Source organism: Falco cherrug, chromosome 7 (genome assembly GCF_023634085.1).
Source record: "Falco cherrug isolate bFalChe1 chromosome 7, bFalChe1.pri, whole genome shotgun sequence".
Taxonomy (NCBI): Eukaryota; Metazoa; Chordata; class Aves; order Falconiformes; family Falconidae; genus Falco; species Falco cherrug.
The window spans coordinates 17,756,237-17,778,458 of NC_073703.1; the positions used below are offsets into that span (position 1 = coordinate 17,756,237).

The 22,222-nt window shown below is 35.7% G+C and overlaps 1 protein-coding gene across 2 annotated transcripts in view; it reads left to right on the forward strand.

Annotated features, from left to right (window-relative positions):
* The window catches only part of UNC13C (unc-13 homolog C), a 178,470-nt gene extending 174,898 nt beyond the window's left edge, over positions 1–3,572 (forward strand). For both annotated transcript variants that reach the window (XM_027800121.2, XM_027800123.2), the window contains 3 exons: positions 208–300; positions 1,011–1,170; positions 2,169–3,572. In XM_027800121.2, coding sequence (XP_027655922.2) covers positions 208–300; positions 1,011–1,170; positions 2,169–2,454 — 539 coding nt within the window. In that variant the 3' untranslated portion in view covers positions 2,455–3,572. The remainder of the gene's footprint in view (positions 1–207; positions 301–1,010; positions 1,171–2,168) is intronic.
* The last annotated feature ends 18,650 nt before the right edge of the window (positions 3,573–22,222 follow it).

The following is a 22,222-nucleotide window of genomic DNA, read 5'->3' on the forward strand; positions in this document are numbered from 1 at the left end:
GAGGCACTTTACATAGACATTTGCAATTGAGGGGTATTTTGGGGGCAAAATCACTTCTGAAACCATAACAGATTCCCAGTTAAGTGTGAAATATGTTCGATATTTCTAAGTGTTTCTGACAGAAAAAACTGCTCACCTTCTTTCATTGTCTGTTTCTTTTGATGTATTGAGAAGCCAGGTGTGCTAACCTACTAATTATTATTTCAGGCCAAACCACTAATAATTCAGTGGGTGAGATATCTATACAGGTGGATGTCTCTACACATCCTGGAACTGGTGAGCATAAAGTCATTGTAAAAGGTAAGTTTCAAATAGCTAGTTTTAAAAAGAAAGCAACAACGAAATCCAAAACCCTCAAGTACCACATCTTAAGTAAAACATACCAACAATGAAATAACAAATATTAAGTATTACACTACTTGTAAAGCCTCAGGTGATTAGGAGCATACTTTTTCCTTGCTCAGCATCAGTAGATGTTATGATTATGCAGGTAAGTACTATCTGTACTTCTCTGTGTGGACAGTTAATGAAGTGATGGAGTCATAAATTCAAACATTACAAATTACACTTCTGAATTGCTTGCATATAATATAATTTTCCAAAATCTGTAACAAAGCTAGATGGTGAATGACTGCACCAAGATTTTAAAAGTTCCATTTTTAAGAAAATATCTGTTCTGCACAACCTGGAATTCCAGAGGAAACCCAGTGTCATTTACATTAGTATAAGCTGATTCTTTAATTACAGCAAAGTTAGCAGACAAAAGAGCTGTTAATGGAAAGCTTTTGTAAAATATATGTTTATATTTTCTACTGTTGTAACTGAAAGTAGTCAGACATCCTATTTGGCAGAAAACAGGGAAAGCTCCTCCTAGGCTTGACAGGTAATCGGTATCCTGTAGGGAAGTTCTCAGGTCACCTTTCATTGGCTATACAAAGTCATACTGAATAATTAACTGGAGCTCTTCTAATGGACTTTTATTTAACTTCATTTGTTTTATTTCTTTACAGTTGTAGCAATTAATAATCTAAACTGGCAAACAACAGCTATGTTCCGGCCATTTGTGGAAGTTTGCATATTAGGTCCTAACCTAAGTGACAAGAAGAGGAAACATGGAACCAAGACAAAGAGCAACACCTGGTCACCAAAATACAATGAAACTTTCCAATTGTAAGTATTTTTTGTCTGTTAATTGCATAATTTAGGCAATTTTTGTTAGAATTTCTTGCAGTTAAACTGGTAAAAACATAAAAGAACCATCCCAAAGCCACTATACACATTGGAGTCTGTAGATATAGACACCACTTCAAAATTATTTAGTAAGTTGTATCTTTGTTTTATATGAAGATAAATGACAACCACTAAGCTTTCAGTCTTACAAAAGACGTAAAATGTACAATTCATTTCCCTATACAGGAATGACTTTATATACCTAGAAAATCTATTTGCCCAAATAGTTATCTGAACTGAAGCATTAATTGTAACTGCTAAATACCTGGGCCTTTATAACTGTTGAGATATTTAGATATGTAAAGGGTTGTGCAAGTGCTAATCCTATTATTTATCTCTTCTTTAAATCCTTCTATTTATCTCTATCTATTCTCTCTCTATTTAATCCTTAAAGCAATAAGAAATTTTAACCTAACTTGGAGTTTCAGATTCAGTACTTCTCAACAGCACGTCTCATCTGTTTACTCCTCCTCCCCCTTTCCTAACTGAGACCAATTCATTTTCCCCCCTTACCCCCCAGACCTGTCTAGGACAGAGTTCACTTTCTCAGTGTCTGACCACAGAGCTCCTTTTGAGGCTCTGCTAGTGATTTTTATTTTTTGCAAGTGGTTTAAAGATGTGGTTATGATAGTTGTGGAACTAGTTGAACATTTCAGCTAATTTCTAGGGGAAGGTAACTATTTCCGATATTGAGGGAATGATCAGTTCTCTGTCTCTGTTCAGGTCAGTGGGAACAGAGGCTACATCATCAGTAGCACCTGAAAGATTAACTGTGTAGGAGGTTAAAAATAAACAATACTCTGTCACAACAAAATGGAACTACGGAAGTTAAACTACCACTATCGCTTTAATTTTTACAAGATTTCTAGACTACATTCATTCCCTAGGGGAATTAAACTGAACTCCTTGTTCTAAATTCATATTTTTAATCCATGCAGCATTTTGAGTAATGAAGATAAGCCAGGAGCCTACGAACTTCACCTGTCAGTGAAAGATTACTGCTTTGCTAGGGAAGATCGCATTATAGGAATGACAGTTATTCAGCTGCAAAACATAGCAGAGAAAGGTAGCTGTTCATCTTGGTACCCCTTGTTGAGAAACATCTCTGTAGATGAAACTGGGTTAACAATTCTTAGAATACTTTCTCAGAGGACCAATGATGAAGTTGCTAAAGAATTTGTAAGACTTAAATCAGAAACAAGATCTGCTGAAGAAATGGCCTAAAATACCCAAGTAATGCAAGTTTGTCACCTCCAAGAACATAGATAAAATGCTGTTGTCCAAATAGTGCATGCATGTGCAATTCTGTGGGAATGTTTAACTAACTATGTTTTCAGTGTTTGCCAGTACTTATGTACTATATCTGCCAGGTATGTCAAGGAGCTGTATAACTTTTATACATATTTTGGTCTTTGGTAAAGTAATTGTTCCAATAAAGTGCCAAAACTAAGATTAAGAGTAAATGTCTCATCAAATCTTTTAAAATGTTGATTTCACCTCATCACAGTTTCTTGGTTTTTTTAACATTAATAAATAATTAGCTTTTTTAATTGATTAATAGGTTGTCTGTTAAACTGCTGTGCTGCTTATTCTAAATAAGTTACCACCCTTATTATTACTTTAAAAAATATGTACCTACTTTTCTTCAAACTATCATTTTATGCAAGCCTCATTTTAGGTATCTTACTGACAACTTTTTCTATCATTACTACAGATGCAGTTACTTATAGAAAGTGTTTGTAATTTTATAATTACCGATATAAAAGTAATGATTTTTGCATAAAAACTGAAAAAGGATGGAAATATTTTATGCTAATCTTTTTCCAACCTTTCATAAATATCACTGTGAAGAAATGCTGTTAAAGCAAGTTCTCAAGAAGCTGTGCTTATCAGAGTTTGTTACTGATGTTTGATATCTTGAGATAACTTTGTTCTTCAAAACTGCCAAGGTTATATCATATTTGTATTAACAGAGTAAGTCAGTATCTGTAGAAAAAGACTGCCATACAGTACGGTATATGTGCTTTTAAAAAAAAATCATTTTTTAAATGATATGGTACTGTACAAGGGTTAGTAGTTGGGAATATGTAATGCCGGTTTGTGGTTTGTTTCTAGAAGTTGTTTATGAAAAGAAAAGATGCTGTTAGCATTTTCACTCAGATTTATTAATGTTGCTTTACATACTTAGCTGTAACATCAGTTAAGTCTTTATTTCTTTATTTTTTTAGAAAAGTTCAACAGTTTGTACTTATGCAACATTACTATGTATTGCACTAAAGCAAACTCCATGTCCTGTAAATATATTTAGTGAGAAATTGTAAAATAAAGCCTGAAGAAACTGCTTTCTAGTTTCATCATTTGATATTATTTACATACCTGTAGGTTTTAAGTGCACGTGAAGGCCACGCAGTAGGCTTACAATATAGCTTTGTAATATATCAAAGTGCGATTTCCAGTGTCTAGCATCTGGCTCTTTTATAAGCATAAGATTTGGTAAGTCAGTGTCCTAAAAAACTAGAATAAATGAGGCATATATATAGTATAATGTTCTGTAATAGTACGTGTTTGTCATTGGTTTTGGTTACAAATGTTTCTAATAACAGAGGTTGAAGTTTTCAGCTTTGCTTAGGGGGAAAAATAAATAAGCAGAAGGGAAGACATATAGCTAGTACGTTGAGGCCAGTCTTTTAAAAATATAGTATGTGAGTCCACATAGATAAACCAGATTCTCTCCAGGATAGTTTTTTGTGAGAGATTTAAATGAGATTTTAAGGATGTCTTTCAACACCCCAATCCGCTTGCTCAAATACTAAAAAGTAGATTTGCTGTAAGTATATTTAGACATTTAGAGAAGATCTGCACAGCCTTTTACAGAGTTAACAGTACTCCCACTAAGATCATAGCAGAGGGAATAGGACGCAAGTTAACTTATTATAGTATATCCTGCTGATAGTGATGCATTGCAGAAAACATTACGGCAGAGGGAGATTTTGATGGGTATTTATGGGTTGTCTGTAATTGCAAATACTTGCAAAACTCTCCCAAGGATTTAGAGACCCAAAAATCAATCTTGAAACTAATGCAAATCTTTAATGTTTCAGATGTATTTGGTGTGTTGTGGCATACTTAAAAGTAAAAATTGAGGTGTAACTCCAGGAATTTCAAAAAAAGCGAAGAGGATTTTCTGAGTCAGTACTATACTGCCTCCTGATAAATTTCTGTTTGTATGTGCAAGTCATACTGCTTCCTAACTGTATTTCTACAAGGCATAGCCCAAAGTGTCTACAGTGGATGACACTTAAAACACAGAATTATTAACAGTTACCAAGATGTAATGTAAGAAAACATTAGCAGACTTTGTCTCAAATTAAAAGAGGAATAATCAAGAGATGAGGTTATTCCTGCAATATAGAACACTATTGTGGAAAAATATAAAGAGAATTCCACAACAAATAATTCATGGCTCTGAAATAAAACAGAAAGTTTGGGGTAAGCAGCTTCTCATTTTTTATTTGGAGCACTTTTATTATATTATTCTGTAGCTGTTTATTCTACTGTAAACGCATAGTGTATCCACCACCCATTGAATTATTTATCTCTGAGATTCACCCATAAAGGAATAATAACTGAACTTGTCAAGGGAAGTCAATTACTGCTCTTAGTGGTGTCCCTCAGTTGCACGCACTAGAAGAATCAGACAATGTGGTAAAGCAAACCCTCATAATGTACAGCTTCAAACAGTACACTGTAATGTTCCGCTATTTTTAACAGAGAAGTATTTACTTTCTGCATCAAAATTTGTCATGTGGAAGATGAAAGGAAAACGTGTTAACTCTGCATCACAGGACTGTTTTAAACATTGTTATGAATCAAAATGCAAGTATATGGAAAGGTGTAGCACAAGTAAGGTAAACTCAAACATTTCACGTGGTAAACATGATCGATACAGAAAAGGTTTCAGTGCTATTTTAAAGCTGTTATGCAAGCTGAGAAAAAGATGTTAGGTATCAAATCTGTGCAACAGGAGAATAAAATGCAGACATTTCAAACTGCAGATTTTGGTAGATGATACTTTAGCATATTTAAGCCAAGAAAAGCAGTATTTTCCCTGAGCAAGGGAAATCTGACTTGAACTTTTGGAGTCAACATCAACAAGAGTCTCTGGACAACATATACACTGTGTGTACAGGGCAACTCCGTAAGAAAAACTATCAATTGGTATGGAAAACATGCCAGCTAGTGTCAAATAGGAAAGAATATCTTTACATCTGACAGATTATCAGCAGAACTACTTGAGAAGCTTACAGAAGAAAAATAATGAAACAATAACTTCCATTTTCTGTTCCTCTATTTTACTAGCTTTCATTGATATTCTCATGCTAATTACTGTAGAAATCAAATTTGTAGGCAAACTCTGAAGCCAGAAGAATAATTTACCAATTTAGTCTGAATTAAATACCCATTTCTTACACATCCCTAGAAAACTTCAGAAAAAGAGCTGAACAAATATGGGGAAAACATTAAACTATTGTATTAAATTCAGCTAGCAGATACAAAATTAAAATAAATGATTCACTGTTATTTGTAAAATACAGCTGGGCAACTGTTGCAAAGTATTCAGATGTTTACACATGCTTATTTTGATGGTATTTTTGTATCATTTGTGATTGCCTTTTGGCATCACATTTATGTGATTGGCTAATACTACCAAAAATTCATAAAAATGAATTTTCAGGAAAAAGTCTACATTATTTTAGAAATTATAAAAGAAAGGAGACAAACATTAGATTGTGACTAATGAGCAGAACTGGGATATATCAAAAAGATGTCACTGTCAGTATGTGTTGAACCAAAGAAAAATTAAAGCATGTATCTGGAGAACATCTGCTTCTCTTTTGTGTGCTACTCTGAGTGAATGCATATACACGCTACAGAGTATGGATCAATTTGTAAATGATGAATCTATAAAACCTAATTTGAAGACAAACCCAACTGAGAAAAAAATCGGCAAAAGGATCTTCTCAAACAGATTCTACAGTTGAAAATCAGCTCACGTAAACAAACTGTTCCTAAGCGACTCATGGCCTATGACCATTTTGCTGTGAGAAGTCAGGTGCAATTTGAAAGACCACAGCAATCAAACCTGGAAGCCATCCATGTGAATTTAGGTAAATAAATTAATCACTGCAGAATATGACACAACAAGTGGACATACTGTAAAGTTTGTAGTGAAAGCCATTAAAATGTCATTGATTAATTTTCAACTATAAAAAGATAATTAGAAACATTAATCCAAGGAAAGAAGCCTGTTCTTTAATATTTTTCTGTTACTCATTTTCATTACAGTACTGACAGTGCAGTAGTAAAGTACAGTAGAGTCCCAGGATCCAGTCTGCATTCACTTGGGATCTCACATAACACCTATTTCTCTAGTTTTTCACAACCGTATTAGGAGTTTTAGACAAAGAGGACAACCCAGAAAGCACTATGGGCCATTGAACCAGTTTACTGAGTGGTTCACAGCTCCAGTCTGTAAACTGGGCTTACACTCTTGTTTCCCTATATATGTAAGGGATAAAAAATACTTGCATTGGTAAGCACCATGGACTTTAACAGAGCGTACTCAGGCAAAAATCAGACATCTGTATCTTCACTTGCCCTAGATATATAAGAGCTTGCTGACAGTTACTGCTCTTGCTTCACTGCAGTTCCTCTGATAGTTACTGAGGCAGCTCTAACTTTCAGGCCTTTGAAGTCTAAGAAGCCCCACACATTTTGTTTGGTAACTTCTACCTTTTTAAGCAGGAGGTTTTATTGTTGCTGAGTGATGGCAGTTGACTGCAATGTGAGTTAAGCCTCCAGGCCTGAGGTCATGACACTAAGAAAACAAATGACAATTACTGACTAGCAGAATCAAAAAATGAAAGGGAATTGAGAAAATACGCACTGAACAGGGGACCGCTAATGGAAAACTACAGTGTAATGATCACACCCCCCTCCTCTAGATAACAGTCCTCTAGATTTCTTTGAGTAGAGAAGGCACTGTGCATTACATACACAAAGCCTGCTAGCTTGATTTTAGTTTACAACACATGGCAGGGCTTTGTCCATAAAACTACACAGAGTTTGTGTGTGTAATGCATTACACAGCAGACATACATAAATAGCACTACATGCAAGTGAACTGGATACACAGAATAGCTGCACTGTTACGTTTTAAAAGTCTTAGTGACTAAAACTTTAACACTTGAAAGATACATAAAAAAAAGAAACAGAAACACAAGCCATGACCTTGCCTTGCTTTTACAATTGAAGTGACACAGTATGGATGCTTTGAATGAATAGCTGTGATCATTGTTCTTCAGGTAGAAGAAAAGACCTTGGAAGACAAGGAGGTAGTTGCTGAGAAAGGAATCTCAGCAGGGGGGTGGCAGGAAGAGAAGACTGCTTTACAGATGAAGGGTAAAATGGCATGAATATTTGGATATTTTACAGAGATAAGAAAGGAAAACATAATCAGCTTCATAACATAATCAGCCAGTGAAGTATCTTTTTACATACCCACCTTCACTGTGTTTTCCCAAATGTATGGGGATGACACTCAGAGGAAAAGATGACGGAGAAGAGAGGGATGGATGCAGAAGAGGGCTGACAGGCAGACCAGCCACAGATTGCATTCCTTAACTCACAGCAGAACCAGAAGACACTAGGTGTGACTTTGATATTACAGACAGAAAGGTAGACCTGCCTCTGTATTTTTGTCATGTTCTAGTCTAGTCCAAGAGTTACTTCTGTTGATTGTGATTTCAGTGGAGGTGCAAGACAGAATTCGATCCCTGAGAGGGTCTCCTCACTCCTTTTGTGCTAAGCGGAGTCTGAATACAGGAGTTCCACATTTCATTACCTTCTGTTACAAAAAGATAAACGTGTTCCTAGCCTGAAGGCCATCACAAAAAAGTTAAAGCTAAAGAGACTGCAGAGATTATTTCCCTGGATAATATATATCCAAGACACTAAAGCATTATCTAGGTAAAATACTCTCTTGAGGAGCTTGAGAAACAATAGCAATTTGCATTTAATGATGCGTCAATGTATCAACATGCTAATTTGCACCTAGGTGACAGTATCAATTCAATATACCCTTAAAAATGCTACCCTCTTTTCCTATCTAATTTGTGAGAAACTCACGTGCCAGACTGAGTTTCCTCAGCACAATGACCACTATGAAATTAGGTCAAGTCCCTCATTCTCCCCTGCTCAGCTTGACATTAGAGACAAAACATTACAGGAGCCACTGAAGTGAGCTGGAGTCAGTAGCAGCAGTGAACTTAACTCCTATCAAATATGCTCTATAATGTTCAATGGCCCATATAATTGCAGCACACCATCTCTCTGCTGCAGAGAATTTCATTTCTCATCAGGGAGAAATTCCACAGCAGAAAAAGCAGAAACCAGGAATACTGTTTACATTTAACATTTGTCTGCTGTATTGGTTGGAAACAATGAAGAGTACAACTCTGAATGGATATCCTTCACTGTCACACAGACAATAAGCAAAGGTTAAATACAGAATTTATTGCAGGAATTGAATGTCTTTTCTATTTACAAAGCGCTTATAAACAGCTTGCAATTTTGGCAAATGCTATTAATTAGACTGGCTGGCTAAATAATCTGTGAGAAGGGGGTTAAACCCTTGTTAAATGCTACGAGTCAGGTATTGAGGCTAGCACCAACTTGGAGAGATCTGGGTGGATGCAATGGCTAGAATCAGCTTATTGAAACACAGAACTGGTTTAAAATCCAGCATGTCATACATTGTTTCTATTAGCAGGCACAATTAACTAGAATACTTACAGAACATCCCTCTTTATGCAGAGAGCAAAGTGAGCATATTAGAAAACATAACTTGCCAAACAGGAGGCAAGCTTGGAAGAACATTATTTACAGTACCAGTTTGCATCTGGATGACAGTATCAAATAAAACATCACTGAAAAAGGAGAGATATACAAAAACCAAAAGATACATTGCAATAAAACAGAGAAGGAAGGGCAGAACTGAAAGAAAAGGGCCTTTCTGTGTAAAAAAAGACTGCACAATTCTAAATCAGGCCTGTCAACTAGAGAGTCCTTTGAGACTTTCACACTGCAGATTATTTAGACAACTGACAGACAGAGGATAATTAGCAGATTTCTATATACCAAGGTGACTGTGACTAACCGTAAGAAAGGAAAAAACAAAAAACTCCTCAGATTATGTTGTGAAGGAGGTCCAGCAAGAGGAATAAGGTTCTGGATCCATTGTGAGATTCCATAAGAACAAATCTGATTAGATAAATATCAAGTATCAAATATATTTTCAGTACTCCTTAGGCTAATATTTGACAGGAAAGTGGTACAAAAGCCTTTTCCCATTCTTTCTGCCCACACCCCATGCACATAAAAGGTTTTTTGTCAGGGCGCTATTTGAACAGAAATTAGAGACAGCTATTGAACTCAGTGGCAACAAACACAGCAGAGCACCCTTTACTATGTAAAATTATAGTCAGACAATGCCATAGTATCAGAAAAATAAGGAAAATTGTGAGGGAGGAGGGGAGTGGGACAGGATAACACCAAAACCACAAAACCATTAACACAAGCTGGACTCTGCCTAGACAGAACTAAAAGCATACAGTGTGAGTGAAGAGACCTGTTAAACACTGCAGGAGTGCTGGGTCGCTTACGTAGTTTTAAGTTTATGGGATTTTCAACCTGGGAATCCAAATGATTGTGCCTTTGCTTCTGGGCCTGCATGAGGCACAGTTCTTAATTTATTTTATCTTTCCGTCAGTACTGTACCACAGAACACATTCTAGCTGTTGAGACTACTGCACAGCAGGGCTTTGTAGAGTCCCAAAGATCTGAGTAATAACCAGCGTAGTATGGCAGTCCAGGAGCTTACTGGTGTGTTCTTTGTCTGAAACCCAAAACTAACTCTGTATTTGGCCACCCACTTCAATTAGAGAAAGGCAATTTGGGAAAGGGCAATTTTTCTCCAATGTTAAAACTCAAACAGTTTAGGTTAATATCCACTCTACTTCAGTAGTACCCATGGAGCAATCATGATTAGGCAACCAGTTCCATAAGCACTGTGAACATAAACTACCTGAACCAGAATCTATATTCCAAAAGGAACATATAAATGGATGCATAAACTCACGCTGAGAAAGATAATCCTAATAACTACTACATTTAAAAGAAATCTTGGGAAGTTTTCAAGATACATTCCTAGTAAGGGTATTTGTCCATTTTTTGTCATTACTGTAGAAACCAACCCTGCAAATAATTCTGCATTATTTAAAGAACCACCAAAAAACACATATTTCAAAAGCAGCAATATTGACCCTGTACCAAAGCCTGCCTATAAGCACCTGTTTTTCAAAACAGTCTAGTAAGAGCAGATTTACATTTTGCAAAATCAGGACCATTAAAACAAAAGAAAAAAAACCCCTTGATGAAATTAACTATGAACATGGTGTTTGTCACCAGTACAATTACATTTACAAATGAGATTTACTGGAAGAAAGTATTATCAATGAGATTTGTAACCTCTACAATAGAGGAATGAGCTCTGTAAAACTATTCTTGAGATAAGAGCATGGTTGGTTGCTAAAAGATTCAAAAAGAAGAATCAGAATCCATAAAACTTGAAGGGCTGAAGTCACTTTGGCTGCTAGCTTATCAGACCATTGTAAATATTCTTTTATATCACATTTTGGTATTGACATTTTATTAAAAGTAAACTTTATTTTATTTTGCCAAAGGAAGAGCATTATAATTATGAAAATGAAAGCTATTCCCATTTTTTAATGAAATATCATTAGAATATTTTTTTAATGTTGAATAAGATTACATTGATACTTAACAGACTCAGTACATAGAAAGCAATTCAATTTCACTGAATTAATTTTCTCCTTTGAAAGCCACTAGATTTCAGAATTTACCTTTTATTTTTTTTCTCTCTGAGGCTGGATTTATATCTCACTGAAAACAACAGGAGTTGTTCCTGTTGAATTCAATGGACTTTGCACTTCTCCCTAAGAAAGAGATGTGCCAAACATGATGTTAGTACAAAAATGCATCCAGAGAATAAGATGATGTGCTGTCCCATGTGTAGATTAACTTCCAGTCTCCATTACAGATGTGTACGTTGCTTTAACATGCAGCCTCGTTTTTTAATTCACATTTCGCAGTGGTATTATACGAACAAACTTCTGATTAGGCCATCAGTGAGCCAAAGATTGCAAGTCAGGATTTCAAGAACAGTGAGTACCTCTCAGCATTCACCCTGTGCTGCTAGCCTATGCACAATCATATTATCTGAGGGAAGCAATGTCCCATCGCAATTGTTCACACACAGAGAAACTGGGGGAGTGGGATTAAATTATTTGTTCAAACTGTAGAGGGCCAGTGACAGAATCAGAACTTAAATTCAGGCAGCCTTAGCTCCTGAATTTACTCTCTAACCATTGCACCTTGGTTTTTTCCTGAGGCACAATATGGAGTATGTCACTGTCTCTGTCTGTAATTATGGGTGTTTACTGTTTGATATGCTTCAATGATTATATTAGACCAAGTAGGAAGACTTCAACCAACCTTTCAAGCAAATTGGCCCTCTGGTAATTGTAGGTAGTAAGTAAAAAAAAAAGCCCATGAATAATCTGACCCCTTGAAATTTTTAGAGGGAGATATCAATAAGAAAAATAAGTCCATTTTCACTGTAGTGAGGGTCTCAATATTCAGAGACAAACAAATCATTAATTCACAATTTAAAAGTCATCACTGGAGAATATTTCATAATGTTTCTTTACCTAAATACCCAGTATTTGCTTTAAAAAAAAAAAAAACAAAAACAGACACAGCTTCTGAAGATCCAATATGACAACAGTCAGTGACAGCTATATTGCACAACTAACACCTTAAGATAAAATCCTATGGACCCTTTCTGCGTGATATGGCCTAATGGTTAATGTAATAAGTATAACTCCTGGGATTTTGATTACAATGACAGCAAGAGAGCAAAAGCATGGGGAACTTGAGAACAGTTTACGCAGACTATTGAACACAAATATGCAGCTCAACCTAGGGCCTCATAGGTAGCTCTCAATGGAACCAGGAATGGAATCGGGAAACCACACAACTGAACAGGCACATCAATTAGATAAGTAAAATCTGAACCTCTTTGTCTCATTTCAGAACCTTCTACAACTGCCGCTTACAGCCAGTACCATTGCTAAAGAGAGTTAGTCATTTTCATGCAAAAACTAAAGTTACAATGCCATATACCCACAGACAATTATGATTTAAAATTTTTTCTTTGTTTTCAGCTGGTAAAGCTGCCCAAGATTTGACCATAATACAAGGACTGATAATAAGAAAAGACAGTGGGAATCAGGCATTAGTGCTGTTCAAAACCATGCAAATTATTTCTCTTTTTTACTGATTTTTCTCTTGACTCAATTCATATATGACCAGTCCATCTGTTTCTTTTCACTCACTGTTCATTAGCAAGATACTAATGGAAATTCTACTTGAGTTTTCACCATTAAAAGCAGATAGCATTTATGTTTTCTGGAACACTAAATTTTTATTCCATAAAAAAAATATATCACATAATTTGCAATTATTTGAATTTCTCTCATACAACTCAGAGAAGGTGTTTTGGTTTTTTTGAAAGAGGTTATTCAATAATTTTATACCTTTTCCCAGCTAAAAACGCAAGAGCTACTGCTAGGAACTGAAAGATGTTGCACGCACCACAGCCATCAATAAACCCTGCAAGACAATTAGCAATTTTTCTGCTAAACTGCAAATACCAAGATTACACAAGTACTTCATATTTCACAGCCTCTCAAATACAATTAAAAATTCCCCTAATAAAACAAAAGAAGTAAATCTATACTCATGCCATAGTATTTTTTAAGGTTTTGATGTACATTTCACCTAGAAGTTACAGTCACAGAGCTCTACAGTGATTCCCCCAGGTATCTTAAAGGTGTCTAGCTGAAACACTCCTATGTAAAAACAAAAACTCATGACACCATAGGAACTGGGAGTTGTTCCCAGAAGCAAAATGGTTCAGAAATAAAATATGGAATAATTTAAAAAAACCTATGAGGTTTTAGGTCATTGTCACATATTGCTTCATTTGGCAAAATTCTAGTACTTCTATATGTGCTGTCTCTAGATGTCAAAATGGCAAGTCCAAAGCAAAAAAAAAATAATCAAATATTCCAAAAAAAGGCTGAGTATTTTTTACATTTAAGGAACTACTTAAATCCATTAAACTACAGGGGCAAATTGAGATCCAAATTTAAAATTCAAAGCTGTCAAGGTTTTAATTCAGACTTAGCATGCTGTCTGATCTATGATTATACTGAATTTTAAATTAAGTTACAGCTATGTAAAATACTTTCCCAGGAAATACTTTTCTAGGAAAAAGTAGTGAAGAACAAGTTATCTGCTTATATTTGTGTTTCAGTAAAACATGTTTATGTTCATATATGCCACCTATTATCTATATGAAAATGCAAGTGGAAGTAGGTAAAGGTAGTCTCAAAACAGGTAAGGCACACTACAACGAAGGGAAACAGAAGCAGAGACAGGTGCCTAAGGTCACACAAGAAATCCATGCCAGAATAAGGAATACAGCCAGGCTTCTGCATGCCAGTTCTATCATCTGCAGGTTATACGCTTCACAATTAGTCATGCTGCAGCATTATTCTAAATAACCAACCCAAGAACTCAAGAAATTGAGTTTTTTGCTTCATTGGCCTGTGACCATACTATTTGTGAACTATAACGCTGCTAAAAATTATTCAGAAACATAAAAAGGTAGAGAACTGAGGGTCATTTGGAAATATCACTATTAACATTTCTACAACCCCACACACACAATATAGAGCTAATTGATAAATTTGTGCCTGTATTCAAATTGGAAAATTAGGGACTTTAAGTCTTACTACCCTGAGCTCTTCCCAAATGTATTTAATATTTCTTAATGTGAGAGAACTGAACTGTAAACCAGCCTCCTCTACCTCTCTAAAAGCCCCTTAGTTCAGTCAAGACAATTTTTATTATTAAACGTGAATTTTTCCAGTAATTAGAAGATAAGGAAGAACATTATATGGCAAAGATCATCTGCTACGATTGTTGGAGAGAGAGAGAGAGGCATGTCTACTGGATGCTGAGGATTCAAGGCAATTCTTTTTCATTAAAAATACATCTTTTTTTTATTAGCCAGGAGCTGCTTTTATGTTATGAATTAAACTTCACAGAAAATGGCTTAGATTAAAAATAAGATTTCTTCAATCATTGCTGAAGTAATTAATTCCCATTGGATGGTCCTAGGACAGCAAAATAAATATGTATGAAAAATACCCAAAGGATAACACCTACACTCTGTCAAGGTTATTCTGTCAGCTGGCAAGAGTTACACTGCAGAAAACCCACACCTTTTTAAGAAGAGATGTATTTGAACTTTTAACTTTCCTTTATCTTAGACTATCAAAGAATTAAACTTCTACACTTGAAAAACTGACACAAACTACTGTTTAAGTAGTTTGACTTTTTCACAAAATTTATTTGAAATGTAACATCTTTACACAAAGCAGGTAAGTCCATTTTAAGAAGGATGTATGTATAATGTAGTGTTTATGTGCAGTTTTTTTAGATAAAAAATGCAAAAAAATAATTATCCAAAGGTCAATCCAAGGACTTGAGAAAGAAAAAAGACTAAGAAACAAAGTTCAATTTGAAGCTTGTTAACAAGAAGATATATATATATACACACAGAACACATTCATTAAAGGTATCCTATTTCCAAAGATATTTATTTAGTATATAGCTTCTTGACTACGCCTCAATTTTCTTTAAATAATAATTCAGAATAATTACTTAGGGATACTGTTTCAAAATATACTCAAGAATACCCACTAAGGAACTCTCCACCTCCACAAAGAGTTCTTCCTCTGAAAGTTAGTATATCTGAAATAAAAGAGAGCTGTTTTGAATGTGTACACATTATACCTCTCCTTCACAAACTTCTTAATTATCAAGAGCTGGAAAGGAAACACATGAAGTGCTCCTACCAGATCATACTGCACAAATATTAAACATAACAGATCTCATTTGATTGGAATGAAGGTTACAAGTTCTAGGTTGCATTGTTTTGCAAAATCAAGACCGCCATCACACACACACATCAAAATACATTCTGAAAACCATGATCAGATAAAAAGGAATTCATGCAAACAGTTTAGGAAACAAACAAAAGTAACAACAAAATAGTCAGAAACACATGAAAAAGGTCCAAAAAACCTCAACACTACCCTCACTGCCTTGATGGACGCTTAATAATTCTACTTTTTTTAAAAATATATCTATTTCTTATCCACATAGATATTTGCTAAGTATGCTACCTGATTCTAATAATACTAATTAAAAAAACCCAAAAACCTCTATAGCTTATAATGTTCAAATGAGCAAATTTCATCAAATTAGATCTAAAATGACATATGCTCTAAATACAGGGTGATATGTTTTTCTTCAGTCAGTATTATGTTTAATTATATTACTATAGAAAACCATGGTTTCATTTCCCTGACCCTTTCAAAATATTCATCAATATACACACTTACTTCCTAATTGTTTAGAAAATACCTAAACCACACATCAATCCCTATAGCCTCTAGCCATTAAGTTCTTTTCTTGGATTTTAGCTTAGTAAAAGAAATGATTTGTCATTTCTTCTTGTTAGCTAAGCTGCCACTAGGTCATGCATCAGTTTCCTTTAATCACAACAACGCTGCATTCCCATGTTTTCACAAGGGTTTTAGATTCTGGCTCAGCTGCACAAAAGCACTTTACATACACTTAAAAACTATAAATGAGTCAATACAGACTGTCAGTCTCATAAGTAATTATGCATGCCATCCTTCTGTTAGTAGTTGGAATCTACAGAGCTTAGCAGCACTAACCAAGACTCCATCTACACCAGGAAACACACACATAATTATCTCACTACTGCTGACACAATTTCACCTCTGCTGATTTTGGTATCAATGGATAGATTTTGCATTTCCAAAGATAAAGCAGGCATATGTGAGCTACTATTATGCAGTTATTGCATGAATTCACACTTTCCAGAACATATTTCACAGAAAAATGTGCATACAAAACACAAACATTCAGAATCAAGACACTAATTTTAGAATTTTTACACCTGTACCAAGTAAACATGGAAAGGAGACAACTATATATGAAGCTTACAGGTCACAACCAAGTTCAGTTGAAAAAAACCCACACCTGAGGAACTCAGAAACATTTGTACACCACTGAGAGATTGTTCTGAAACTGCACGCCAAATCTCTGAGGAGCACAAAGAAACTCTTGTGCTCATATACTAAGTGTTCACGGCAATTGCTTAGTGAAGGTTGACTGGATGTTACCATCTCCATCTGGTTAGGGAAAAGACCATAGAGAGAAAATTTTTTAAATTTACAGGGTCTTAACTGTTGCTAGTAATACATAGCTCAATCTTTTTCAAGAAGCTTTTATTCATTTGTATATCATTTTTCTGTCTTTAAGCTCTCCAAGGAAATTATTTACCCAGATAAACATTTCCTAAGAAAAGAAACTAAACATTTATGGAATTAAGGTAAATTTTGTCAATTATAAAGGCAGACGATTCGTTCATCAAGCAGAAAAGGGAAAGATAATACAGATAGGACATAAACCACAAAGATTGTCACCTTCCTTTTCTCCCATTTCCTGACTGAGGGTGCAGTGAATGGTGTTCAATTAAAACTACACAATGGGGAATGACTTTGCAGTACTTTTCCTCAATGTATTTAGCACTTCCATAAAGGCAATCTCTGCCTAGTGCAGCTTGTAGAGAGAGGAGCAGCTATTTCTAAAGAAAAAATGATCCAAAAGAGTGATCAGCATCTTCCACATTTTAGGGCATAAAATAAACCAACTCTTTCATTCAGACTCTGAAACAAAATTATGATCCCTGTCATCACAAACTGCTCTCTCCTGTCTGCTGGATCACTGACACACTGTCAGACTGTTTCTAGACATCAAGCACTTATCATGCCCCGATTCTTTCCAATTCTGAGCTCTAACATCAGTATGAAGAACGTATAAGAATCTTACTCTAACAAATTTTTACACCTCTTTTGCAGTCTTATGTGCTGGTATGAATAACAGTATAAGGTGCAAAGCAACAGAGAATCATATCACACTTGTCATAAAGCAAAGATGACTTTCCAAATTTGACTTTAGCAGCCAGCTGTCAGCAAATCTGTCAAAGATGCTCTGTTTATTGCATTTTGAACAATCACTTTCTTAACCTACACTGTGCAAATGGAACTTTTATACTTTGCCTCTCCACAGACTCAGGAGATGTTGTTTCCTTCCTTACTGAATATTCCACTGATACTGTTTCACTCCCCTTGACCCTGGAAGGCAAATGCATTCATCAGGGAACAACTACATAGGCTAAGCCAAAAACAGTACATTTGCAGTCCTGTTGATCATCCTGCAAACTGGGTGCATCCTTCAGATGAAAACATGGTGTAGTTTAATTACTGCCAGAAGCCAAGTTCACATTCTTCCGACAACAATGTATTTAGATAATAGAAACCTGAGTTAAAGTAATTAAACTATGTAAAGATGACAGGATCTCATATCAGTTTGAAAGCAGCAATCTTTGATTTTCCTGAATTAATTCCAAGACATTTTTCAGCTAGCTGTCCTTGAACCTCTCCCCTGTGTGTTGCCAAAGTTTCCCATTAGGAAACACATTGAATTTCAGCCCCGAGATTAAAACGCATTCTAAAACCAGTTTCACATTACAAATCCTTCCCTGTTAATGCTGTTGTGCAGTCCCTAGCTGGGAAAGGAAGGGACTGTGTGAACAAGGAGAGAAAGCATGGGTGCCCTCCTTTCCAAAAGCCACTTGTATGTATTGTGAGCCTGTTCAGTTCTGTCTTGTCTTTTCATGATCAGTCCCTACCATATCAGTACAGAGCAGCCTTGAAATGTTGCACAAGGGTTCTGAGGTTCCATCAACTGCCTTAAAGTGAACGTGCAGTCATTACCTTAGCTTTCTATCCACAGCCAGGCCCTATTTCTGGAAAATTAAGTCACATTTCTCCTGCAGCACAGTAGAAATACTGTGTAGTTATACACATGGTACTAATGCAGAAATGATGGAATCGCATATCATTGATAAGATTAGCTGCAGTGCTAGCGACAAAAGTAATATCCAGAAAATATTGCTTTGTGTTGTGACAGAAAATCCCTATAAAAAGGAAGCTATTTTCTGGCATAAGTGAAAAACATTCACATCAAGTGCTTGGGTTTGGGTTTTTATGATGCTGCACAGTAATGCAGTCTGCTTTCATTACCATTCCTTGGTGTATAATTGCCCTGATGCTCACAGAAAGTCTGAGGATGAATGCAAGACATATTCCTATCATCTGACTCAGTTTCTCCTTGCTTTCTGATACAGTACTCTAGTTTATGCCCTAAAACACAACAGCTCCAGCCATTTGCTGTACAATTTTTCACTTACTGCTTTAAGAATAAAAAATCCTTATCCTCCACATATCCAATGTGCTAAGAGAATATTCATTTTCAGGAGGATTTCTGAACTGCATCAATCTGAAAATCTCCCAAGACAAGACACCTGCAAGTCTAAGATTTGTGGTTCTCTTTATTTAAACACTGGGTCAGGAACACAGCAAGTTCAGTCATCTTGTACCTTTTGAGATTTCTCATTACAATGTTTGTAGATGTCAAGGACAATGGAAACTTAAGCTTTATTGTGCATTTTCCAGATTAAAAAACACACACACACACACACCAAAAAAAAAAAAAAAAAAAGTCAAACTCAGAAACCCACAAGTGGCTTCTGATAGAAACTGTCCCAAACCATACACCTCCCAGCCAAGACAAATAAAAACTAGATTCATTTGGTTGCCAGAATCTATTATCAAAGATATCATCAACAAATTTGCTTTATAATTAGATCCCACAGGGAAGTCAAGTGGTCAGGAGTTTAGAACTGTCGTTCTCATCATTTGATTTATCATCTAACCAATCCTGGGAAATATTTGTTATTGGAGATTAGGTGGTTTTAAATCACAGTAACAGAACCAATTCTTAATTAGGCTGACTACAACATGAGAATTTCACTATCATTTGATATTCTTTCACCCCTGAAATCTGTCCATGAAGAACAAGATTTTCAGCACCAGGTTAAGCCACACAGCACTTCCCCCACACACACCCCTTTCAATCTTATTTTGCATGATTAATCAGATGCATGGTGCATGGCTTTCTACAGACTGCAAAGCAAAGCCATTGCTGTCATGAAAAGCTATTTTTGCATAATCAGATTACAAGATTTAACATGTCATTTGTCTTCATTATACAGCTGATGAGCAACTCCCAGGCTGCATGGTTTAGTTCTCCTGCACACTGATTCACTATTACAAAAAATAAACATGTTTTGGAGCATCCAAATATGTTGATATAAATAAACAAGAGCTGAAATATAAAGAGGGTGATACATAACTCTATTTCAGTACAGTATATACCCTGAAAGCATATACATACACACACACACCAGGAGCAGCAGAAGTTTTTTTTCTTTTTTCCTCCAAAATATACCTTCATCTGAACTTCCCTTCACCTATACATATATCAATTCACCTGATCAATGTGCATTTCAAAAGATTAAATGCATGCAGCCAGATTTCAAATACTTGCTAGAAAGATGTGAAAAATAAAATTGCAAAATTCACCATAAATATCTACAGAAATAGGAGAGGCAATCTCTATATTCTGGAACTATTGATCCCAAGTCCTCTTCAAATCCTGTTCCAGAGGAGCAGAGGGAAGAATGAAAGTAAGTATTTTTGATAAACAGAACCTTACATATTGATGATGAGGCAATCTATTCAGTTTAATGCTACTAACACCTGCTGTAGATACAGCCAACATAAAGCTGGGTATTGAATATTCTTAAAAGGCCTGCTTCTCTGCAGACGCACAAATGCGCAGAGATTTCATCTGTGTGCATCAAACCCACTAGGTATACAAACCCAAAGTTAAGGAATTCCTTGATTGGTTGCTTTATTGCATCGTTTGCCATGTAAGATTTGCGTCACTATACATGTAAGATAAGGCACAAATGATTCCTGGGATATCTGGTGGCATCTGTATCATTCAAGCTTGTTTGTACACACTTTCTCCACAAAATAAAGTGTTTTAAAACCTTTTCTTTCTACTTCCATTTCCATATGTACCTGTTCATCTTTTTTTCTCCTCTCTGATTTGCTTTGTGATTTGTCAATATTCTGTCAAGAAAACCCTTGCAATGTTCAGTATAGCAACTCAAAAGAGGCAATTTAATCATAATTGTAAATGTATCTTTGTACAAACTAGTATGTCCAAATTTATTTCATTTGTCCATACACCTAAACTATACCTCAGGATAATTTACACTTCAACTAACAACCTGATTAGGGCTTCCAGGACCATAATTAAAAAAAAAAAAAAAAAAAAAAAAAAGCCCAAGTATCACTTAGAAGCATCTCTACCGGCTTTACTAAAGCCTCCTTCATTAGGACACAAAGTATTTACTACTGATGGCTGCCTGTCCTGGGGCTCCCCACAACCTATCACCAAAAAAAGAATTGCAGAGCTGAAGGAACATTGCCTTTTCCAAAAGCTCTTCTGTTTTCAGCATAATAGATGAGCAAATTTTTTTCTCTCACTTTGCACAGTTCTGAATTATAACATGTTCCTGGTCAAACTTTTCCCCTACAGCACCTGTGAACATTCATTTCATCTCTCCAGAGACCTGTTACCACCCTTCCAAGCTTTCCATCCTGAGCTTTATTCTTCTGCAAACTTTGGGATTTAGCCGGAGGAGCCAGGCAAATTTAGATACATTCCCACTCTTTTCTCTCAGTGGCTTTCAGCCTGTAACTATGTGCTCCAAATAAAGGTTATTTTGAACCTGAATTAGTTTGCTATATTAGAACAAACAAGGAGATGGCATAAGGTTGAATAAGCTGCCCAGTGCAGGAAAATTCATAAACTATTATTGCCCAAAATGAAAATTTAAAAAAAATAGAAGGTACATATGCTTCATCCATTTGTCTCCACATTCTCCTGCATTATCTGTCCTTCTTCCCAGGCTGATTTTCTGATTCAGTCCCTGGCTCAGGCTTTATGTTCTCAGAATGTCTTATGTTTGCAAGCATGGCTTTACCCAGCGTGTCCCCCAAAGTGAGAGATGATGTGGCACCCACAGGCAGAACTCTTTTTCACAAGCAGGACTGGGGGAGACTCATGCACAGAGTAGTGGCCAACATAAGACACAAGGACATCAGCACACTTTTCAGAGCCACACTAGCTGACTAACTGGTAATTACTACTAATATCTTTTTTTATTCAGGAAAAGACTATCAAAGACCAAGTTTTTCTCTCCAACAGTTGAGGTATGTTACAAAGAAAAAGACAGACTATAACAACATACTTCATAAATTGAACTGGAATTCATATATTAACAGGTATATACACTTATCAGATTCTCTCCAAATAGAACCTGGGGAATAATAGTATTTTTTACCAAAAAAAATTTAATTTTCAGCTTTACTTTCGAACAATACCAAAACAATAGGCATGACAGAACAACAGATACGACTAACAAAATGACCATTGTTAGGCTGCACACGTACAAGTGAACACAGAGCAAGATTTCCATGCACTTTAAACACCAAAACATGTTTTCTTCCTTCACTAATATCTATACCTCTTAACCAAAGAATGTACTTCTCTGTACTGCCAAGCCATTCTATATTTATGGCCCATGATGAAATTAAGTTTGCTTTCCAGAACACATATATTCAGTTGCTTATTTTTTCTTTACTTT